We start from the raw sequence: 17,036 nt of genomic DNA on the forward strand, positions 1-17,036 counted from the left end.
AGAGAAGGGCTTGATATAAAATAGATTGTTTCATATTGTTCAAGTTCACCACCAATCTCCTTTTGGGAGAAGACTGAAGTAAATAAGGTGTTGAGCAGCTCTACCTTTTCCCTATCCCCCATTAGCATTTCACCACCTTCTACAAGCAGATGCGCTACCGTTTCCTTGTTCTTCTTTTTTGTACTGACATAACCAAAAAATCCCTTTTTACTGTTTTTAATCTCTGGCAAGCTGGAGCTCAATTTGCTCAACAATCTCTACTTCACTCCAGTATTCTGTCAGGCCATATTTGAACAAATAGGTTTCGAATGTTCATCTATACTGGCTTTGCTCTTTCTAAGCAGGAAGATTGGTGCCATTGCTGTCTGTTTCTCTCTTCTAGGTAAAAGTTGGCATGCACACAGCTGAAGGAATGGGAACTAACAAAAAAGTGGCAAAGCGCAATGCAGCTGAAAACATGTTGGAACTCTTAGGATTCAAAGTCCCGCAACCTCAACCTCCAAAGCCAGCATTAAAAACAGAAGAAAAGGTAAAGAGTTTCTAAGATTATGACTTTGGTTGGGGATGAGAATTGTCCAACCTTCCGCATGCTATTGGAGTGCAAGTTCCAGATGCTCCAGCCAACTTAGCCAGTGCCTAACAATTTAACAAGACCTCAAGGATTGCAATTACCACACCTGGCCTTAAAGCTTCTCATTATTATTTTTATTTATTTAAATACTTATATATCACTCTATATCATGGAAAGTCAGAGAGTCCTACAAGTAAAACCATTTTAAACAGTTTGCAACAATTAAGGATTTAATTGCCAGTCTGCTACCGAGCACAGTTCAAAGTGCTGGCTTTAGCCTATAGAGAAACCAACACTGGTCCTATTTGTACTTCCTAGCATTGCCCAGTCAAGAATGCCACAGGTTAAATAGCCCTTATTCATATTGTTCTACTTTTTATTTTCCCTACTTGTGGGACACAAAAAAGAAGCCCCTCCTGCCAACTTTTATGTGAGGCAGGTACATATTCTATAGGGGAAAACACCCCTCTTATGGCTTTGACGATCACAAGGAAAATACTTTACATGCTGAAGAATGTCTGGACCGGAATTCACAGAGGAACGTGGGTGTGGAGGCAATAACCGGAGTAGAAGTCATTCTTTGGAGTTCATACAATTTCTCAACACGTTGATAGAAATGGTATAGCTCACACTGTGCTGTACCATATTTTGGACTCTCGCTGTTTTGAAAATTAGATTGAACAACACAGGTCATTAGTAAGGAGTACAGTAAGGAGATAGAGCAGCCAAGGATAATGCATTATGCTTCCTATACTGCCTAGCTTTCAGTACCTTCTTGGAAGTCATGAGCATTCACATTATGAACACTAGATATCTCTATTGCTTCCTCAGCAGGCTGGTGTGATCTTTCCCTGCAGTTACGCAGGTTAACCGCTTACAAAGTTATTTTAGTGCCGTTCACATTGACATATGTCATTGGTTTCTTGTATGTGTGGCCAGATGCTTCTCCTGACAAAACTGATGATTTAATATTTTGTTGTCAGGACAGTTCTGAATTGTTAGTAGTGAAGGACATGGTGATCGCACATTTGAATTTTAAATTGATTACCCACTTTCCATATTTAGGTTAATAGAATAACTATTCTAAATGTTTTTTTTTTCTAGACACCAATAAAGAAACCAGGTGATGGAAGAAAAGTAACATTTTTTGAACCTGGCTCTGAAGAAACAACTAATAGTAAGTAACCCGTTTTTGAATTTCAAGAATGGTAGCTGAATTTGGATACATTAAGTTATTTTGATGGGCCATCCAGAAAAAAATGTCATTTAAAAATAGAGTTTTTTTAATCTTCATTTATTTATTAGATATTTTTCAAATAAATAAATGCATGCAATCTTGTTGTTGTGACTATCAAATACTGGTGTAAAACCAAAGCAGAACCTCAGAAGTTACACTGTTGGTTAAATTCAAAATATACTTTTACATTAGCAAAAAAAGTTTTGCCCAATTTTTTGGCGTTTCCCTGTCCCTTTTCCTTGCAGATTCAAGGACTGCCAGCTAACAGCACCTAACAAAGGATTCCTCCGGGCAATAAGCAGCCAGTCCTTGAATCTGCAAAGCCACCGTATTCAGCAAGGTCTTCTGATCTATTGGGGAAAATCCTGAAGGGATTCCATTGCAATTCTGCTCCATTAATGTAGCTATACACATTTTAAACTGTATCCAATCTTCTCTATATTTTCCTTTATTTATTTATTTTAGAAAAATAGTATATGTTGCTTACTAGCTATAGTTGCACTAATACTCAGATAATCAGAATTATTCGTGTTGTGCACATGATAGCATAAAATTATTTCCACTAAGCAAAATTGTCGTCATAATTATCCTCCCCCCAGCAAAAACACAAACAAGGTTGGGGGTGGCTAGTAGGGCCTTCTATTTGAGATGAAAGCTACATGTTCACATTATTTATAGAAAAATATACTGTTGCAACTAAATCTGTTAGAAATGTGATTTAAATATTGATTTCTGTCCTCTCTGATACTGCTATAATACTGATTTGTTTTTATTTCGAAATGTCATACCACTTGGAAGTATCAGTATATATCAGAGATATGTTATTTGCAATATAAAATCGTTTTCAAAATAAAACACAGTTGTCACAATAAGCATATTGAATTGCAGCTGGCCAGGATAGGGTTTAGGTTTCAAAAGAAATGCTTGTCAGTTACTGAAGCTTTTCTTGCGCATTCTGTCTCTTTTTCAGATAATAAAGAGGATGAGTTCAGGATGCCTTATCTCAGCCATCAGCAGCTTCCCGCTGGCATTCTCCCCATGGTCCCTGAGGTTGCACAGGCGGTTGGAGTCAATCAAGGACAACACACCAAAGAGTTCAACAGGGCAGCCCCCAATCCTGCCAAGGCGACAGTGACAGCTATGATTGCGAGAGAGCTGTTATACGGTGGCACTTCTCCTACCGCTGAGACGATTTTAAAAAACAGCTCCTCGGGCCATGTACCCCATGGACCTTTCACTAGACCCTCCGAACAGCTGAACTACCTTTCTGGCGTTCAGGGAATCCAGGTATACGCTTTGGAAGCAAAATACTGTAGTGTATCTCTTTGTGGGTTTTGGTTTGCTGGATGAAGACAATATTTCACAAAGCCACAGGGCTTTCATCCCTGGAAAAGGGATGAAATTATTCACATCAGTCTTAAAATGGAAAGATTCTCAGCTAGAATAGACTCTTAGCATATATAGCTTTGAATCAGTGTTACATTTTGATGCATTGTTTATTAACAAATTCTTAGTCTGTCAGTAATGCAAGTAGGCATTCTTTGATTTTCAGTATCTCCAATGAGTCAATTTCATGAAAGTTGTGCAACTCAATTTCTTGCTTTATTAGTGAGACATTTGTATTGAGATTTGGGCATTGTTTTACTTATCTTTCCATTCTCAAAAATGTAGCAGGCTGTGATCAGGATGGTTATATAACTGTCTCTTGCATGACTGAGGAGCAGTGGAGGCAAGGGCTTGTTCTCTGTTGCTAAAGTAAAAAAAAAAAAAGAAATCCCTTCATGTAGGAACAAGGTACTTTTTCTTTAATATGCCTCTTTCCTATATGCAAGGGAGCTTTCTAACAAACAGGGCTCATTCAGACACTTCTACAGTCCAACAAGAGTTACCATATATACTTGAGTATAAGCCAACCCAAATATAAACTGGGGCATCTAATTTTACCACAAAAACCTGGGAAAGCAGAGTGACTCGAGTATAATCTGAGGGTGGGAAATGCATCAGCTACTGGTAAATTTCAAAATAAAAATGGATACCGATAAATGCGTTATCGAAGGCTTTCATGGCTGGAATCACTTGGTTGTTGTAGATTTTTCGGGCTATATGGCCATGTTCCAAAAGTATTCTCTCCTGACATTTTGCCTGCATCCATTGCAGGCATCCTCAGAGGCTGTGAGGTCTGTTAGAAACTAGGAAAACCTTGAGAGCAATCTTGAAGGGAAAGTTTTTTCAGTCTATGATATCACAGCACAGATGTGACCACTGTTCAGTTCTTCCTTGCTAGATGTTTGGACCATGGTTTTGTGTTTTTGGTTCTGATCTTGCAAAAACAAGTATATATTTAGAAAAGACAGATCTACAAGGCTGTTCTGAATTCTGTCCACACATTATTTGTAGACACACTATCCCACCTAGAGTCATCTGTCACTTACAGAAGGCCTTGAGAGATATCACATATATTTTTCCTTTGTTCTGAATTCAGAAAAAGGAAAAAATTGAGTCTTATCTTCCACTGTTACCTTGTCCAAATTGTAGTTTTGATGAGAGTTCTGCTGAGGGAACCTGAAGTTCTGGCCATTGTGCTTGTTGGAGGGTTGAAATATTCAGGAGTGGATTGGGGACTCTTATTTTGAAATAATTAAACCTTTTTCTTTTGCAGGTTGAATACAAAGATTTTCCTAAAAACAACAAGAATGAATTTGTGTCTCTTATAAATTGTTCCTCTCAGCCACCCCTGATCAGCCATGGAATTGGGAAAGATGTTGAATCTTGCCACGATATGGTAAGAGAATGGGAAGGATCTTCTGAGCGTATCTATAGAAATCATTACCTTTGTGATTAAGATAACTCCTCAATGACTTATATGCTCAGAATGGAGGGGCCAGAGAATGTAAATTACATCAAACTACATTTGATAAAAGAGATTGTGTAATTCAGGGATGTCACTTGAGAAATGTTTTGCCATCTCTTGCTCTCGAGAGAGCCCAAGTCCATTGTGAATGAACAAACCTTCCTATAAATATTGATTCTGTAGCATGTCTTCGATGAGCTATGAAAGATTTAAACCGGGTAGTTATAGGTGTGTTGTTCAAAAGCCTTATGTGTTACATCTTTAGAAAAAGAAACTGATAATGTGAAGTATTTAATAACATAAATCGTGGTGTAGCTATCAAAGTTTAAAGCAGATTTGGGAACTTTTCCTGGTGCTGCATAGACTTCCAAAATAGTTGGAGAAATGTCTTCCAAAAAAATAGCTAGAAGTCTATTTCTGGTTTTGAAAACATTTCAGTTTTTTAAAACGTGCCTGTATAACATGTTTAAATGGTAAATTACAATTCCTGGGAGGTTTCAAAAGAAGGAGCTTGGTGGTTTTAAAATAATTCAGTCATCTTTGGGAGCTACGTGGAGAAGGAGAACTGTATTCCCAAAGCTTAAATGTTGAGGTTGTACAGGCATATTCCTCCTGGATCTATATATCTTACACAGTTATATATGTAAAATATGTGGATATGTGTGTGTGTGACTTGCGTATGTGAAATTAGAAGGACCAGAAAAATGTCTTTGGCCAGCATTTAAATAGAATGCTTTTCCTTCTCCAGGCTGCATTAAACATCTTAAAGTTGCTGTCTGAGTTGGACCAACAAAGTACAGAGATGCCAAGAACAGGAAATGGACCAATGTCTGTGTAAGTAGAAAAATAATCAGTCTTTCTTTCTGTTCCCTCTCCTTTTTGATTTAAATTTTGAAAAATAACTTCAACAGGATGTGTGACTTTGTGACATTTACAGTGGGGGGGGGGGGGGAAAAGTATTTAGTGAGATGCCAATTGTACAAGTTCTTTCACTTCAAAAGATGAGAGAGGCCTGTAATTGACATCATAGGTTGACATCAACTATGAAATACAACATGGGGAAACACATCCAGACAATCACATTGTCTGATTTTTAACAAATTTATTTGCAAATTATGGTGGAAAATAAGTATTTGGTCACCTACAAACAAGCAAGATTTCTGGATCTCATAGAGCTGTAACTTCTTTAAGAGGCTCCTCTGTCCTCCACTCATTACCTGTAGTAATTGTACCTATTTGAACTTGTTATCAGTATAAAAGACACCTGTCCACAACCTCAAGCAGTCACACTCCAAACTCTACTATGGTGAAGGCCAAAGAGCTTTCGAAGGACACCAGAAACAAAATTGTCACCCTGAACCAGACTGGGAAGACTGAATCTGCAATAGGCAAGCAGCTTGGTGTGAAGAAATCAACTGTGGGAGCAATAATAAGAAATAATTATTTCTAATAATTGGAAGAGATACAAGACCACTGATAATCTCCCTCGATCTGGGGCTCCACGCAAGATCTCACTCAGTGGGGTCAAAATGATCACAAGAACAGTGAGCATAAATCCCTGAACCACACGAGGAAACCTAGTGAATGACCTGCAGAGAGCTGGGACCAACCTAACAAAGGCTACGATCAGTAACACACTACACCGCCAGGGACTCAGATCCTGCAGTGCCAAACTTGTCCCCCTGCTTAAGCCAGTACATGTCTGAGACCAACTGAAGTTTGCTAGAGAGCATTTGGATGATCCAGAAGAGTATTGGGAGAATGTCATACGGTCAGATGAAACCAAAGTAGAACTGTTTGGCAGAAACACATCTCGTTGTCTTTGGAGGAGAAAGAATGCTAAGTTGCATCCAAAGAACACCATACCTACTGTGAAGCATGGGGGTGGCAACATCATGCTTTGGGGCTGTTTCTCTGCAAAGGGACCAGGGCAACTGATCTGTAAACATGAAAGAATGAATGTGCCCTTGTCTCGTGAGATTTTGAGTGCAAACCTCCTTCCATCAACAAGGGCACTGAAGACGAAAAGTGGCTGAGTCTTTCAGCATGACAATGATCCCAAGCACACCACCAGAGCAACAAAGGAGTGGCTTCGTAAGAAGCATTTCAAGGTCCTGAAGTGGCCAAGCCAGTCTCCAGATCTCAACCCTATAGAAAAATTTTGGAGGAAGTTGAAAGTCCGTGTTGCCCAGCGACAGCCCCAAAACATCACTGCTCTTGAGAAGATCTGCATGGAGAAATGGGCCAACATACCAGCAACAGTGTGTGCCAATCTTGTGAGGACTTACCAGAAAATATTTGACCTCTGTCATTACCAATAAAGGATATATAACAATGTATTGAGATGAACTTTTTATGGACCAAATACTTATTTTTCATCATAACTTGCAAATATATTAATTAAAAATCAGACAATGTGATTTTCTGGATGTGTTTTCTCATGTTGTCTCTCATAGTTGAGATCTATCTATGATATCAATTACAGGCCTCTCTCATCTTTTAAAGTGGGAGAACTTGTACAATTGGTATCTGACTAAATACTCCCCCCCCCCCCCTGTATAACAGTTTCACAAAAACCTTGTTTGCTTTTAGTAGGTGTGTTTGTTCACACAGAACCATAAAAATCAAGCCTTTTTGTCTTAGTATTGATGGCAGAGTGCACTTACGGCAGAGTTCGACCTCACCAGCACTGTCATCTTTTAGCTTTACAACAAAATAGCCGATAATACATGTCAGGTTTAAATGTATTATCAAAAGCAGAAAATTGTTTTAAGCATCCCATTCTCAGGAAATGTTTTATTGTTTGTTTTTTAGCAGAATAGATATCTTTTTCCAGAAGTAGTTTTAATTGCATTGCTGGCAGCATGCCTAAAGCAAATTGATAAACTCAATAGCAGGCACTTGATATTTCACACGAATTGCTCTTCTTGAATTTAAGAGAACCATGTGCCTGTCACAGTGATACTCAACATGGTGATCTGTGGAGCAGTGCTGATCCCAAAGCCATTGGCTTCTAATTTCTGGCTAGTTTCTAAGTAAAAAAGGAGATAAGTTGCAGTCAATAGATACAAATATGATATTGCTCCTTGGCAAGTTGGGGGAAAATGGCTGTCACCTGTCTTAGATAGTCGGAGAAGCATGGACCTGTTTTATTACTCTGTACCTCAGGGCATGGACTCCTTGTCATATTTTTTTCCCATTTTTCTAGATGCGTTAAACAAGAAATGGAAAACGACCCACTTCTCAAACCGGCTAGCTCAAACACTTTGGGACAAACACTGGACACCACTGCCTAAAAAGGCTTGACTGGACCCAAACCTTGAAAGCACCAGAGAAAATCAAATGCTTCCTTATTAATGTAACCTAACTGTTTTAGAGCGCTACAGTCGTCACAAGCCACTGTAGTGTCTAAATCATAACCGTTGCTTTTCAAACAGTGATAAAATTTTTAGTTTCATTGCATTGTTTTGAATGACACTATAAATTTTTCATTTAAAAAAAGTTTCTTAATTGTACCTAGAATTATAGCACAGTTTAGAAACTTTGTTGTCTGAAACACTTACCTATGAACTAACTTGGAAAGATCATATCCATGTCTGTGTTCAGTCTTTTTTTTTTGTTTTTGTTTTTAATGAAATTGGATTTCACTGGAAACAAATTGTGTGCCTACCATGTGCTTAAAAAACAAAAGTCAGAAAGGCAATCCTAGCCTACTTATCAAACGGTTGATAAAATAATTAAACATTTTAGAAATTTTAAACTTTATTTGATGATTTTGATTTCTAGAATATTTTTGTGGGACGGGAAGGAGGGAGGGAAACCTGAATGCAAAAGAAGTCTAAATGGATGCTAATCTTTCTTTTAAAAAAATTGTGTGTGTGTGTCTGTATATAAAGGCACACAAACTCCGTACAGTACAGGATATGATCTCAATGTAGTGCATATAAAACTGCAGATTGATTTTCCTTGAGTGCTTTATACTGTTTAATTACATCTCCATGTAGGGCTGAAAAAAATTACCTATGTTTATATATAAAACCGTGTTGCTTTTGATGTTGTGTTTATTGCACACAGTGATGTGTGCAATAAAGTTTTTGCATATGGTCCAGTTAAAGCACGATAGCCTTGCAAGTTAAGTACTGCTTCAGTTCATTGTTTACGCTGGAATTTTTTCTCCCCATGGAATGTAAGTAAAATAGTGAGTGTCCAATAAATATTAAATACTAAAAAAAGTGTTGTTTTTTTAAATAGTAGTTCTTTGTGACATTTTCTAAAAATAATGTTCTTGTCTAATTCAAATCTAATAAAACACATTATGGTCCGTTGCAGTGGTTCTCAGCCTGTGGTCCATGGAACCACCAGTGGTCCGCAAAAACTAAAATATGGTATGCGGCTTCACCATTCCTACACCATTGCAACAAGAGCGACTGGTCTTGCGAAACCCTCGTATAATGTCAAAGCTTATTAAATATGGCTTTCTGTGGGCAAGCAGATGGCGACTACTGGGTGGCATATGTTCTGTATTAGAAAGTAGAGCTGATGTAGTCTATCCAATGCAGTTTTCTGAATCAGCACCCCAAATAACTGAACCAAATCTAAAGTTGACCAAAAACTGATTTGTAACCCTTTTGGTACTAACGTTGAAGAGAGGTACCTGGTCAAAAATGGTCCGTGGTCAAAAAAAAGGTTGGGAACTACTCGTTTATTATAACAAACTCCACACATCGGTGGTGGACAACAGTACCATATGTGCTGTATGCAGCCCCAGACTGTTTATAACCTTGATGCCAAGAGGCTGACAATGCAGTAGCAGCCCAAAACACATTTCCTTTCATTAATGAAGCACTTAAGGAGGGCACACCTTGTTTTCAAGCACAGTTTCACTCCTGGAAACCTTTAAGAATAATGGTACTTTAAAACATGCCTACACACCTTGTTCTGTTTACCAACAAGTAAACTAGAATATTCGAAATCTACTATAAAAGCCACTTTCTCTCTTGTTAACTCTGCTTATTATGGCATAGTAATAATAAATAAAAACTTCATTTATAATCCGTTCTATCTCCCTGTGGAGACTCAGGGCAGTTTTAACACAAAAAGGCAAATATTCAATGCCCAGTAAAGGCAAAGGTAATGGTTTCCCCTGACATTAAGTCTAGTTGTGTCCAACTCGGGGGGGGGGGGGGTGCTCATCTCCATTTCTAAGCTGAGAAGCTGGCATTTTCCATAGACATTGCCAGGATCATTTGGCCAGCATGACTGCATGGAGCTGCGTTACCTTCCTGCAGAAGCGGTACCTATTGATCTATTCACATTTGCATGTTTTCAAACAGCAAGGTTGGCAGAAGCTGAGCCGAACAAGGAGGAGCTCACCCCGCTCCCCGAATTCAAACCGCCAACCTTTCAGTCAGCAAGTTCAGCAGCTCTGCGGTTTAACCCGTTGCGCCAGCAGGTGGCCCCTCAATTCCCAAGCAAGTTCAAACACATTAAAGCAATATGGCATAATACAAATAATGACAACAATGTATTCATCACCTAAAAGAATTAAACATCAAAATAAAAAAACAGAATACAAATATGTCAAAGTGCAGAAGTGTGATTTCAAGAGTTTTTTGAAGGAGAGGAGGGAGGGGCCATGTTTATTTCTTTTGGAAGGCTGTTCCAGATATAGGGGAGTGATCACGGAGAAGGCCCCTTCTCTCGTTCCCACCAATTGCACTTGGGAGGGGGGTGGGACCGAGAGCAGACCCCCTTTTACTGACGGCAGTACACGAGATGGTCTAAGTAGGGAGGTGCGGTTAAACAGATAGTCTAGACCTCAACCAGTTAGGGCTTTATAGGCTTTGTATTTTGCTCAGAAGCAGACCGGCAACCAATGGAGCTGCCACAACATGGGAATATTTCTCTTCCTGTGCAGAACCCCAGTTAGCAACCTGGCTGCTGATCTCTGAACTAATTGTAGCTTCCGAACTATCAGACAGTTACCAGACAGGACCTTAGCCTTTGGCGCTGTAAAGGATCAATAGCAAAGTTTACCATCCATGTGTTTCTGAGCCACAGGTTTCCTTGTCGTGTCATCTGTGAAATGCGCACCTATGGGTTTTCCTGTGCGCCTGCGCAGCAATCCGGAACATTCTATCAAATTAAATCAATTTTTAATGATTATTTTAAGAATATATGTAAGCCCCGCCCATCCCCCCCCCCCCCCCCCCCCAGTATATATGCCACCAAATGTGGCCTGACCGGTAGTTCCTTTTTCCGCGCTAAACTTGCAGCATCTATGAACTTCTTCTCTGACTTATTTGACCTATTGGATTCTTCTTCCTCAATTGCCTACCTTCTCCACTCCGACCACGGACCGGCTGACGACTCTTTTCAGGCTAGAATATCTTCCCTTTATTTTATTTAAAAAAAGAAAAGAAAAGAAAAGAAAGAAAGAAACTGCTCAGCCTGTGGAGCTAATCTCCCGAAGGCTGATAGGCATACTAAATGCCTCCTTTGTTTGGGAGAGACTCAAAATTTGGGAGAGACTCTGCTAAAGCCCTCCTGTATGAATGTGCTTTGCCGCTGCAAACGGCTCCCTTCCTCACCCAGTCCTCCCCTTTGCAAGAGCCTTTTCAGCCTCCCTCCCCACATGTTGGGGATAGGCGTGACTAAACTACGTCAAGTGCTTCCCTAGCGGAGCCAGCCGCTGGAAGAAAGAAAGAGAGAGAGAGAGAGAGAGAGAGAGAGAAAAAACCCTCAAACAAACCATGAGGTGTGCTAAATCAAAGGAAAAAGCAAATAAATCAAAAAAGGGATGGCAACTCACTGGCACTCAGCCCTTGAGTCCCCCTGCACTGGAACCGTGAGGTCTGCTAAATCAAAGGAAAAAGCAAATAAATCAAAAAAGGGATGGCAACTCACTGGCACTCAGCCCTTGAGTCCCCCTGCACTGGAACCGTGAGGTCTGCTAAATCAAAGGAAAAAGCAAATAAATCAAAAAAGGGACGGCAACTCACTGGCACTCAGCCCTTGAGTCCCCCTGCACTGGAACTGATGCCCCAGTTTCCCGGTTCCATACTCCAGTTACAGGAGCCTCCCCCAACTATCCTCCAAATGGAGGATCCCTCCCCCCTCCTCCCCCTTGAACTCTTGGCTCCTCATCTTGAGCTAGAAACTCAACCTACAGCCGATCCCTCCATTTCCCCCCCTCCCCTTCCTGCTTCTCAGCCCTCCCCACCGCTTTTCCCAGACTTGCCAGAGTCCCCGGTACCGCGGGAGACTCCTCCCTCCATCCATCCCATTTCATCAGCACAGCCCTCCCGGCACCGCTATATCTCTCCCTCTTCTTTGCCAAACCATCCCCCATAGAATCATAGAATCAAAGAGTTGGAAGGGACCTCATGGGCCATCCAGTCCAACCCCCTGCCAAGAAGCAGGAATATTACATTCAAATGTAATATTACATTCAAATCACCCCTGACAGATGGCCATCCAGCTTCTGTTTAAAACTTCCCCCATCCCTCCTCCCAAGAGGGCTCATTCTCCCTCCCCTGATTACTATATATCACAACAAAGGCTTCAATGCTCATCCACCGGATAAATACCCACAGCCCCCACATACACCTCCTCCTGCCACACTCTCTCATCCTCCAGAAGAACAAACTGAACCAGAACCTCAGCCATTTATTCAGGATCCCCTCCCAGACCCTGACCCCTCTCCCCAACAGTTAAGAGGATTTCATAAATTCTCAGCCCTCCTAATAAGACTTGCCAGAGCCCTCAACCTTTCTGCACTAGAACCATCAGATACAATTGCAGACTCATGTCTCTCCTCTGTTGAGCAAGAGACCCCCACATCCACTGTGTTGCCCACCTTGCCCTATCTTCTCAAAATTTTTAAAAATACAGGAGCTGCTGTGCCTATGGTTCCAGCAACTCCTAAAGGAACAATAATAATAATAATAATAATGAAATAAAATTTAAATTAAAAATAATAATAATTTTTATTGTATTTTATTGTAAAGCCTATACAAAAAAACCAGACTTTCCCTTCTAATAAAGAAAAAAGAAAATAAAAATAAAAAATAGCACTCCATGGCAAATAAACAAATAAATAAAAATATTTATTCCCCAACGTGCCTTTTTGCATGCATAGCCCATTATAGAGCCTATATGAATGTCTATAAACTTTTCTATGAAACAAAACCTCTCCTTATCTAGACTTACTCTCTCCATCTGAACAACCTTTGGCTAAAGCCTTTAACAGGAAGCTCTCCTGTTATCTGGCCTTCAAAAGACCTTGCAAAGCACACAGCTGACACCTCAGTCAAACTCATAGCAGGCTCAGTGGCCCTTCGTCGCCATGCCTGGTTTCGAGCTGCTATTTTTTCCCTATCTCAATACACACTTATTGGAGACTTCCTAATGGATGAAGCAGGACTCTTTAATCCTGAAACTGACTCACAACTACAACACTAACACAAGATGAAACAAATAGTCTACAAGTATGACCAGCAGCCATACACCTACCAACGCCAACGCTGGGGCTCTTATTATTACCGTCCCCAATACTACAACAGACCTTTCAACACTTCCTTCTATAGAGGACGGCAAACACCATATGCCCCCTCTACAACTTTGACATGACCCCTTCTTCCCTCCAGAAGTCAGTATCGTGGTATCAGACCCACTAACAACAATAACTTCATTTTTACTATAACGTTAACCACCCCCCTTCCCCACTCCAACTCAACCACTTACATATTTAGACAGACTACATTACTTCCTACCGGCTTGACAGACTATTACTACAGACACCTGGGTCCTGGACATAATTGACAGAGGATATGCTATACAATTTGATACCTACACCCCTGTAGGAAACATCTTCCTCACCCAACCTTTCCATACCATCTGTAAAGAAATTAACTCTCTACTTCACAAAGGAGCTATTTTCCCCATACCATCACATGAAGCCACCTCTTGTTTCTTCTCTCGCTACTTTCTAGTAGACAAAAGAGATGGAGGACTACGTCCCATTTTCGACCTTGGGAAACACCACGTAAATTCCGCATGGTCACTTCCCAACATACTCCCCTTCAATCCAGAGGAGTCTTGCCTAGCAACGGTGCATTTCAAGGATGCTTACTTTCGCATCACAAATAGACAATCACACTTCAGATTCCTAACTTTTACAGTTCAACATAACAATTTTCCATTCAATTCTCTTCCATTTCGCTTATCACAAGGACCTTGGCCTGGTCATAAACCAAGAAAAATCTCTTCTCTGCCCAACACAACACATCCAATTCATACGAGCTGTCATAGACTCCAGGATGCAGAGAGCCTTCCCCCCAGAAGACTGCCTCTCCAACCTACAATGAGCCATCTTCAACCTCTTACGCTCCCAAGCTCCTCTGCTTGGGCCATCCAGTCTATCCTTGGTCACATGTCTTTTACTACCAACGTCACTCCATACACCCCTTTTTGGATGAGGTCCCAAAACATTTGATCCTCTCCGCGACCCCCAGTCCCGGGTCCTACACTCCCCACACAGTGTCCTCCAGTCCCTATCATGGTGGACAAAAGAATACAATGTTCAATCGGGGATGCCATTCATCCAACCCCGTCCTTCTATGTCCCTCACAACAGACGCTTCCAACTCAGGCTTCCAACTCACTCAAGGACTTCAAAGTCAGTGTCCATTGGTCCCCTCAGGACCGCCATTTTCCACATCAATACCCTCGAGCTGATGGCGGTGGAGAAGCTCTTCATGCTTTCACCCGCATTATATCCAACCGCATGGTCCAAATTGTAACCGACAACACTGTGGTCAAATATTATATCAACAAACAAGAGGGAACACGCTCACAAACACTACTCTGCATTTCGACACGCTTATGAGAATGGTGCATTCAGAGAAATGTCCTTCTCACGGCCATTCACCTCCCAGGACAGGACAATACACTACCAGACTCCCTGAGCAGATCATCCAAAAACAATCATGAGTGGCACCTCCACCCCAAACAATTCAAACCATCACACTCAATGGGGCAAACCCAAAATAGATCTCTTTACATCACTACTAAACAATCACTGCCCTTTTACTGCACAAGACTCCGCCCCCATGCACCCCCAGGCTATCTCGGAGACATCTTCCTATTCCACTGGACTCCAGGTCTACTCTACCTTCCCCCCCCCCCCCATCCCCAATCATAACCAAAATAATCCAGGACAACTCGGATTGCATGCTAATCACCCCTTGGTGGCCCCGGCAACACTGGTTTGCACCACTCCTCCAAATCTCCAACAGGGAGTTTCTCCACTTCAAACCAACTCCGGACCTTCTCACTGTAGAGAACGGACTGGTACTTCACCCAGACCTCCAATCCCTCCGCCTGACGGCGTGGATGATTAGACCGCGTTAAACCAATCAGAGGAAGTATCACGTATACTCCTCGCTGCCCACAAACCAGCAACCAAAAAGTCCTATAACTATAAATGGTCCCTCTTCAAACCATTCACAGAAACAGCAGGGCATGACCCAAATACAAGCCCAATACCCATGATATTAGATTTTCTAGTCCACCTCTCTGATAAGTGCTCCTCACTCTCCTCTCTAAAATGTTACCTATCAGCCATCTCATCGTTTACAAGGAAATTGGGTTTACCGTCCCTTTTTCAAAACCACTTAATTCAATTGTTTCTCAAAGGTTATAAAAACATCCACCCTCCTACCTCCTTTCCCTCCCCCCAGTGGAGTCTGTAATTAAGTTTGTCACAACTATCAAAACCACCTTTTGAACCCATGGCCTCCAATCACATTCTCACCTTTCGTGGAAGACAGCATTCCTGGCGGCCGTCACTTCCACCAGAAGGGTTAGCGAGCTTACAGCCTCCGGTCTGACCCACCTTATATTAGGTTTCACGAGGACAAAGTTGTTCTCCGTACCGATGTTACCTTTCTCCCGAAAGTAGTCTCCTTTTTTCATATGTCACAAGACATAACTCTCCCAGCCTTGTTTTCTTAACCCATCATCTCCCCTAGAAACTGCCCTTCACGCCTTAGATGTCAAAAGAGCTCTCTCCTTTTATTTCCATAGGACATCTACATATAGAAAATCCCCTAAGCTCTTTTTAAATACAGGAAAGACAAATTAGGCTACCCTGTTACCTCTCAGGGGTCAGCCCCTTGGAGTGTCTCAACATTCCGCCTAGCCTACCAATTGACAGGCAAAGATCCACCTACTCACCTGGTGGCCCATTCAACCTACTCTGTGTCCACCTCCCAGGCTTTTTGGCGATGAGTGTCTCGTTAACAGATCTGCAAAGCAGCTACCTGGTCTACACCATCTATTTTTCCTTCTCACTACAAGTTGGACATACAAGCGAAAAAGGACGCCGCCTTTGGCAGAGCTGTTCTCTTTTCCTGTGTGGCATGACCCGCCTCCAGGCCAGTAGCTTGCTAAGTCACCCATAGGTGCGCATTTCACAGATGACACGACAAGGAAATATAGGTTGCTTACCTGTAACCGTATTTCTTTGAGTGTCAATCTGTGAAATTCGCACAACCCGCCCGTCCTCCCCACTTGTCATGCCTCTAACCTGGCTGCTGTTTAGCGCCGGGGAACTACCGGTCAAGCCACATTTGGCGGCATATATACTGGGGGGGGGGGGATGGGGGGGGGCTTACATATATTCTTAAAATAATCATTAAAAAATTGATTTAATTTGATAGAATGTTCCGGATTGCTGCGCAGGCGCACAGGAAAACCCATAGGTGTGAATTTCACAGATTGACACTCAAAGAAATACGGTTACAGGTAAGCAACCTATATTTATCCCTCATCCATGTTACCTGAGATGGATCACAGAGTCAAGCAATTTTGGAAATGTGTGTATTCCTGACCTGTTCTTTATTTTCAGAGTTTGAAGAATCTCTCCTGTATTTGCAGTCTCAATTGTACACACAAAGCATACTGTGGTGGTTTTATATAGTGAATAAAATTATAGTCTTTTCAAATCATTGTGACAGGAACAGCAAGAGTCATCTGAGTGTATGATACTCTAACAACCGTTTTAATGTGTTCAGTTGATGGAAATCACAGCATAATATTTCACCTTAATTGGATATATTGAAATCAGAAGAGACAATATCAGCAGGAGGTAGATTGGATTTTCTCAGGGATATTTGGCTTCGAGTTGAAATGTGGCATTTTTCCAAGTTTTACTGGGAGGTTTTTTACTTAGCAAAAGTGAATATTCATATTATGTTAGATGCCTGGTTGTTACTGTGTGTGTATATATTTTAATATGTTTATGAACAAAGTATTCAGTTCCAACCAGTCTTCCTCCCTCTTCTGTATGCAAAGTGCATAATTGAAGAAAACCCA

At 41.2% G+C, this 17,036-nt stretch overlaps 1 protein-coding gene across 5 annotated transcripts in view; it reads left to right on the top strand.

Moving 5' to 3' along the window:
• The window catches only part of STAU1 (staufen double-stranded RNA binding protein 1), a 48,064-nt gene extending 39,173 nt beyond the window's left edge, over window positions 1-8,891 (top strand). For all 5 annotated transcript variants that reach the window (XM_067468185.1, XM_067468186.1, XM_067468187.1 and 2 more), the window contains 6 exons: window positions 383-529; window positions 1,676-1,748; window positions 2,779-3,095; window positions 4,468-4,590; window positions 5,408-5,493; window positions 7,868-8,891. In XM_067468185.1, coding sequence (XP_067324286.1) covers window positions 383-529; window positions 1,676-1,748; window positions 2,779-3,095; window positions 4,468-4,590; window positions 5,408-5,493; window positions 7,868-7,955 — 834 coding nt within the window. In that variant the 3' untranslated portion in view covers window positions 7,956-8,891. The remainder of the gene's footprint in view (window positions 1-382; window positions 530-1,675; window positions 1,749-2,778; window positions 3,096-4,467; window positions 4,591-5,407; window positions 5,494-7,867) is intronic.
• Window positions 8,892-17,036: the final 8,145 nt, after the last annotated feature.

This window comes from Anolis sagrei, chromosome 4 (assembly GCF_037176765.1).
Source record: "Anolis sagrei isolate rAnoSag1 chromosome 4, rAnoSag1.mat, whole genome shotgun sequence".
NCBI classification, from domain to species: Eukaryota; Metazoa; Chordata; class Lepidosauria; order Squamata; family Dactyloidae; genus Anolis; species Anolis sagrei.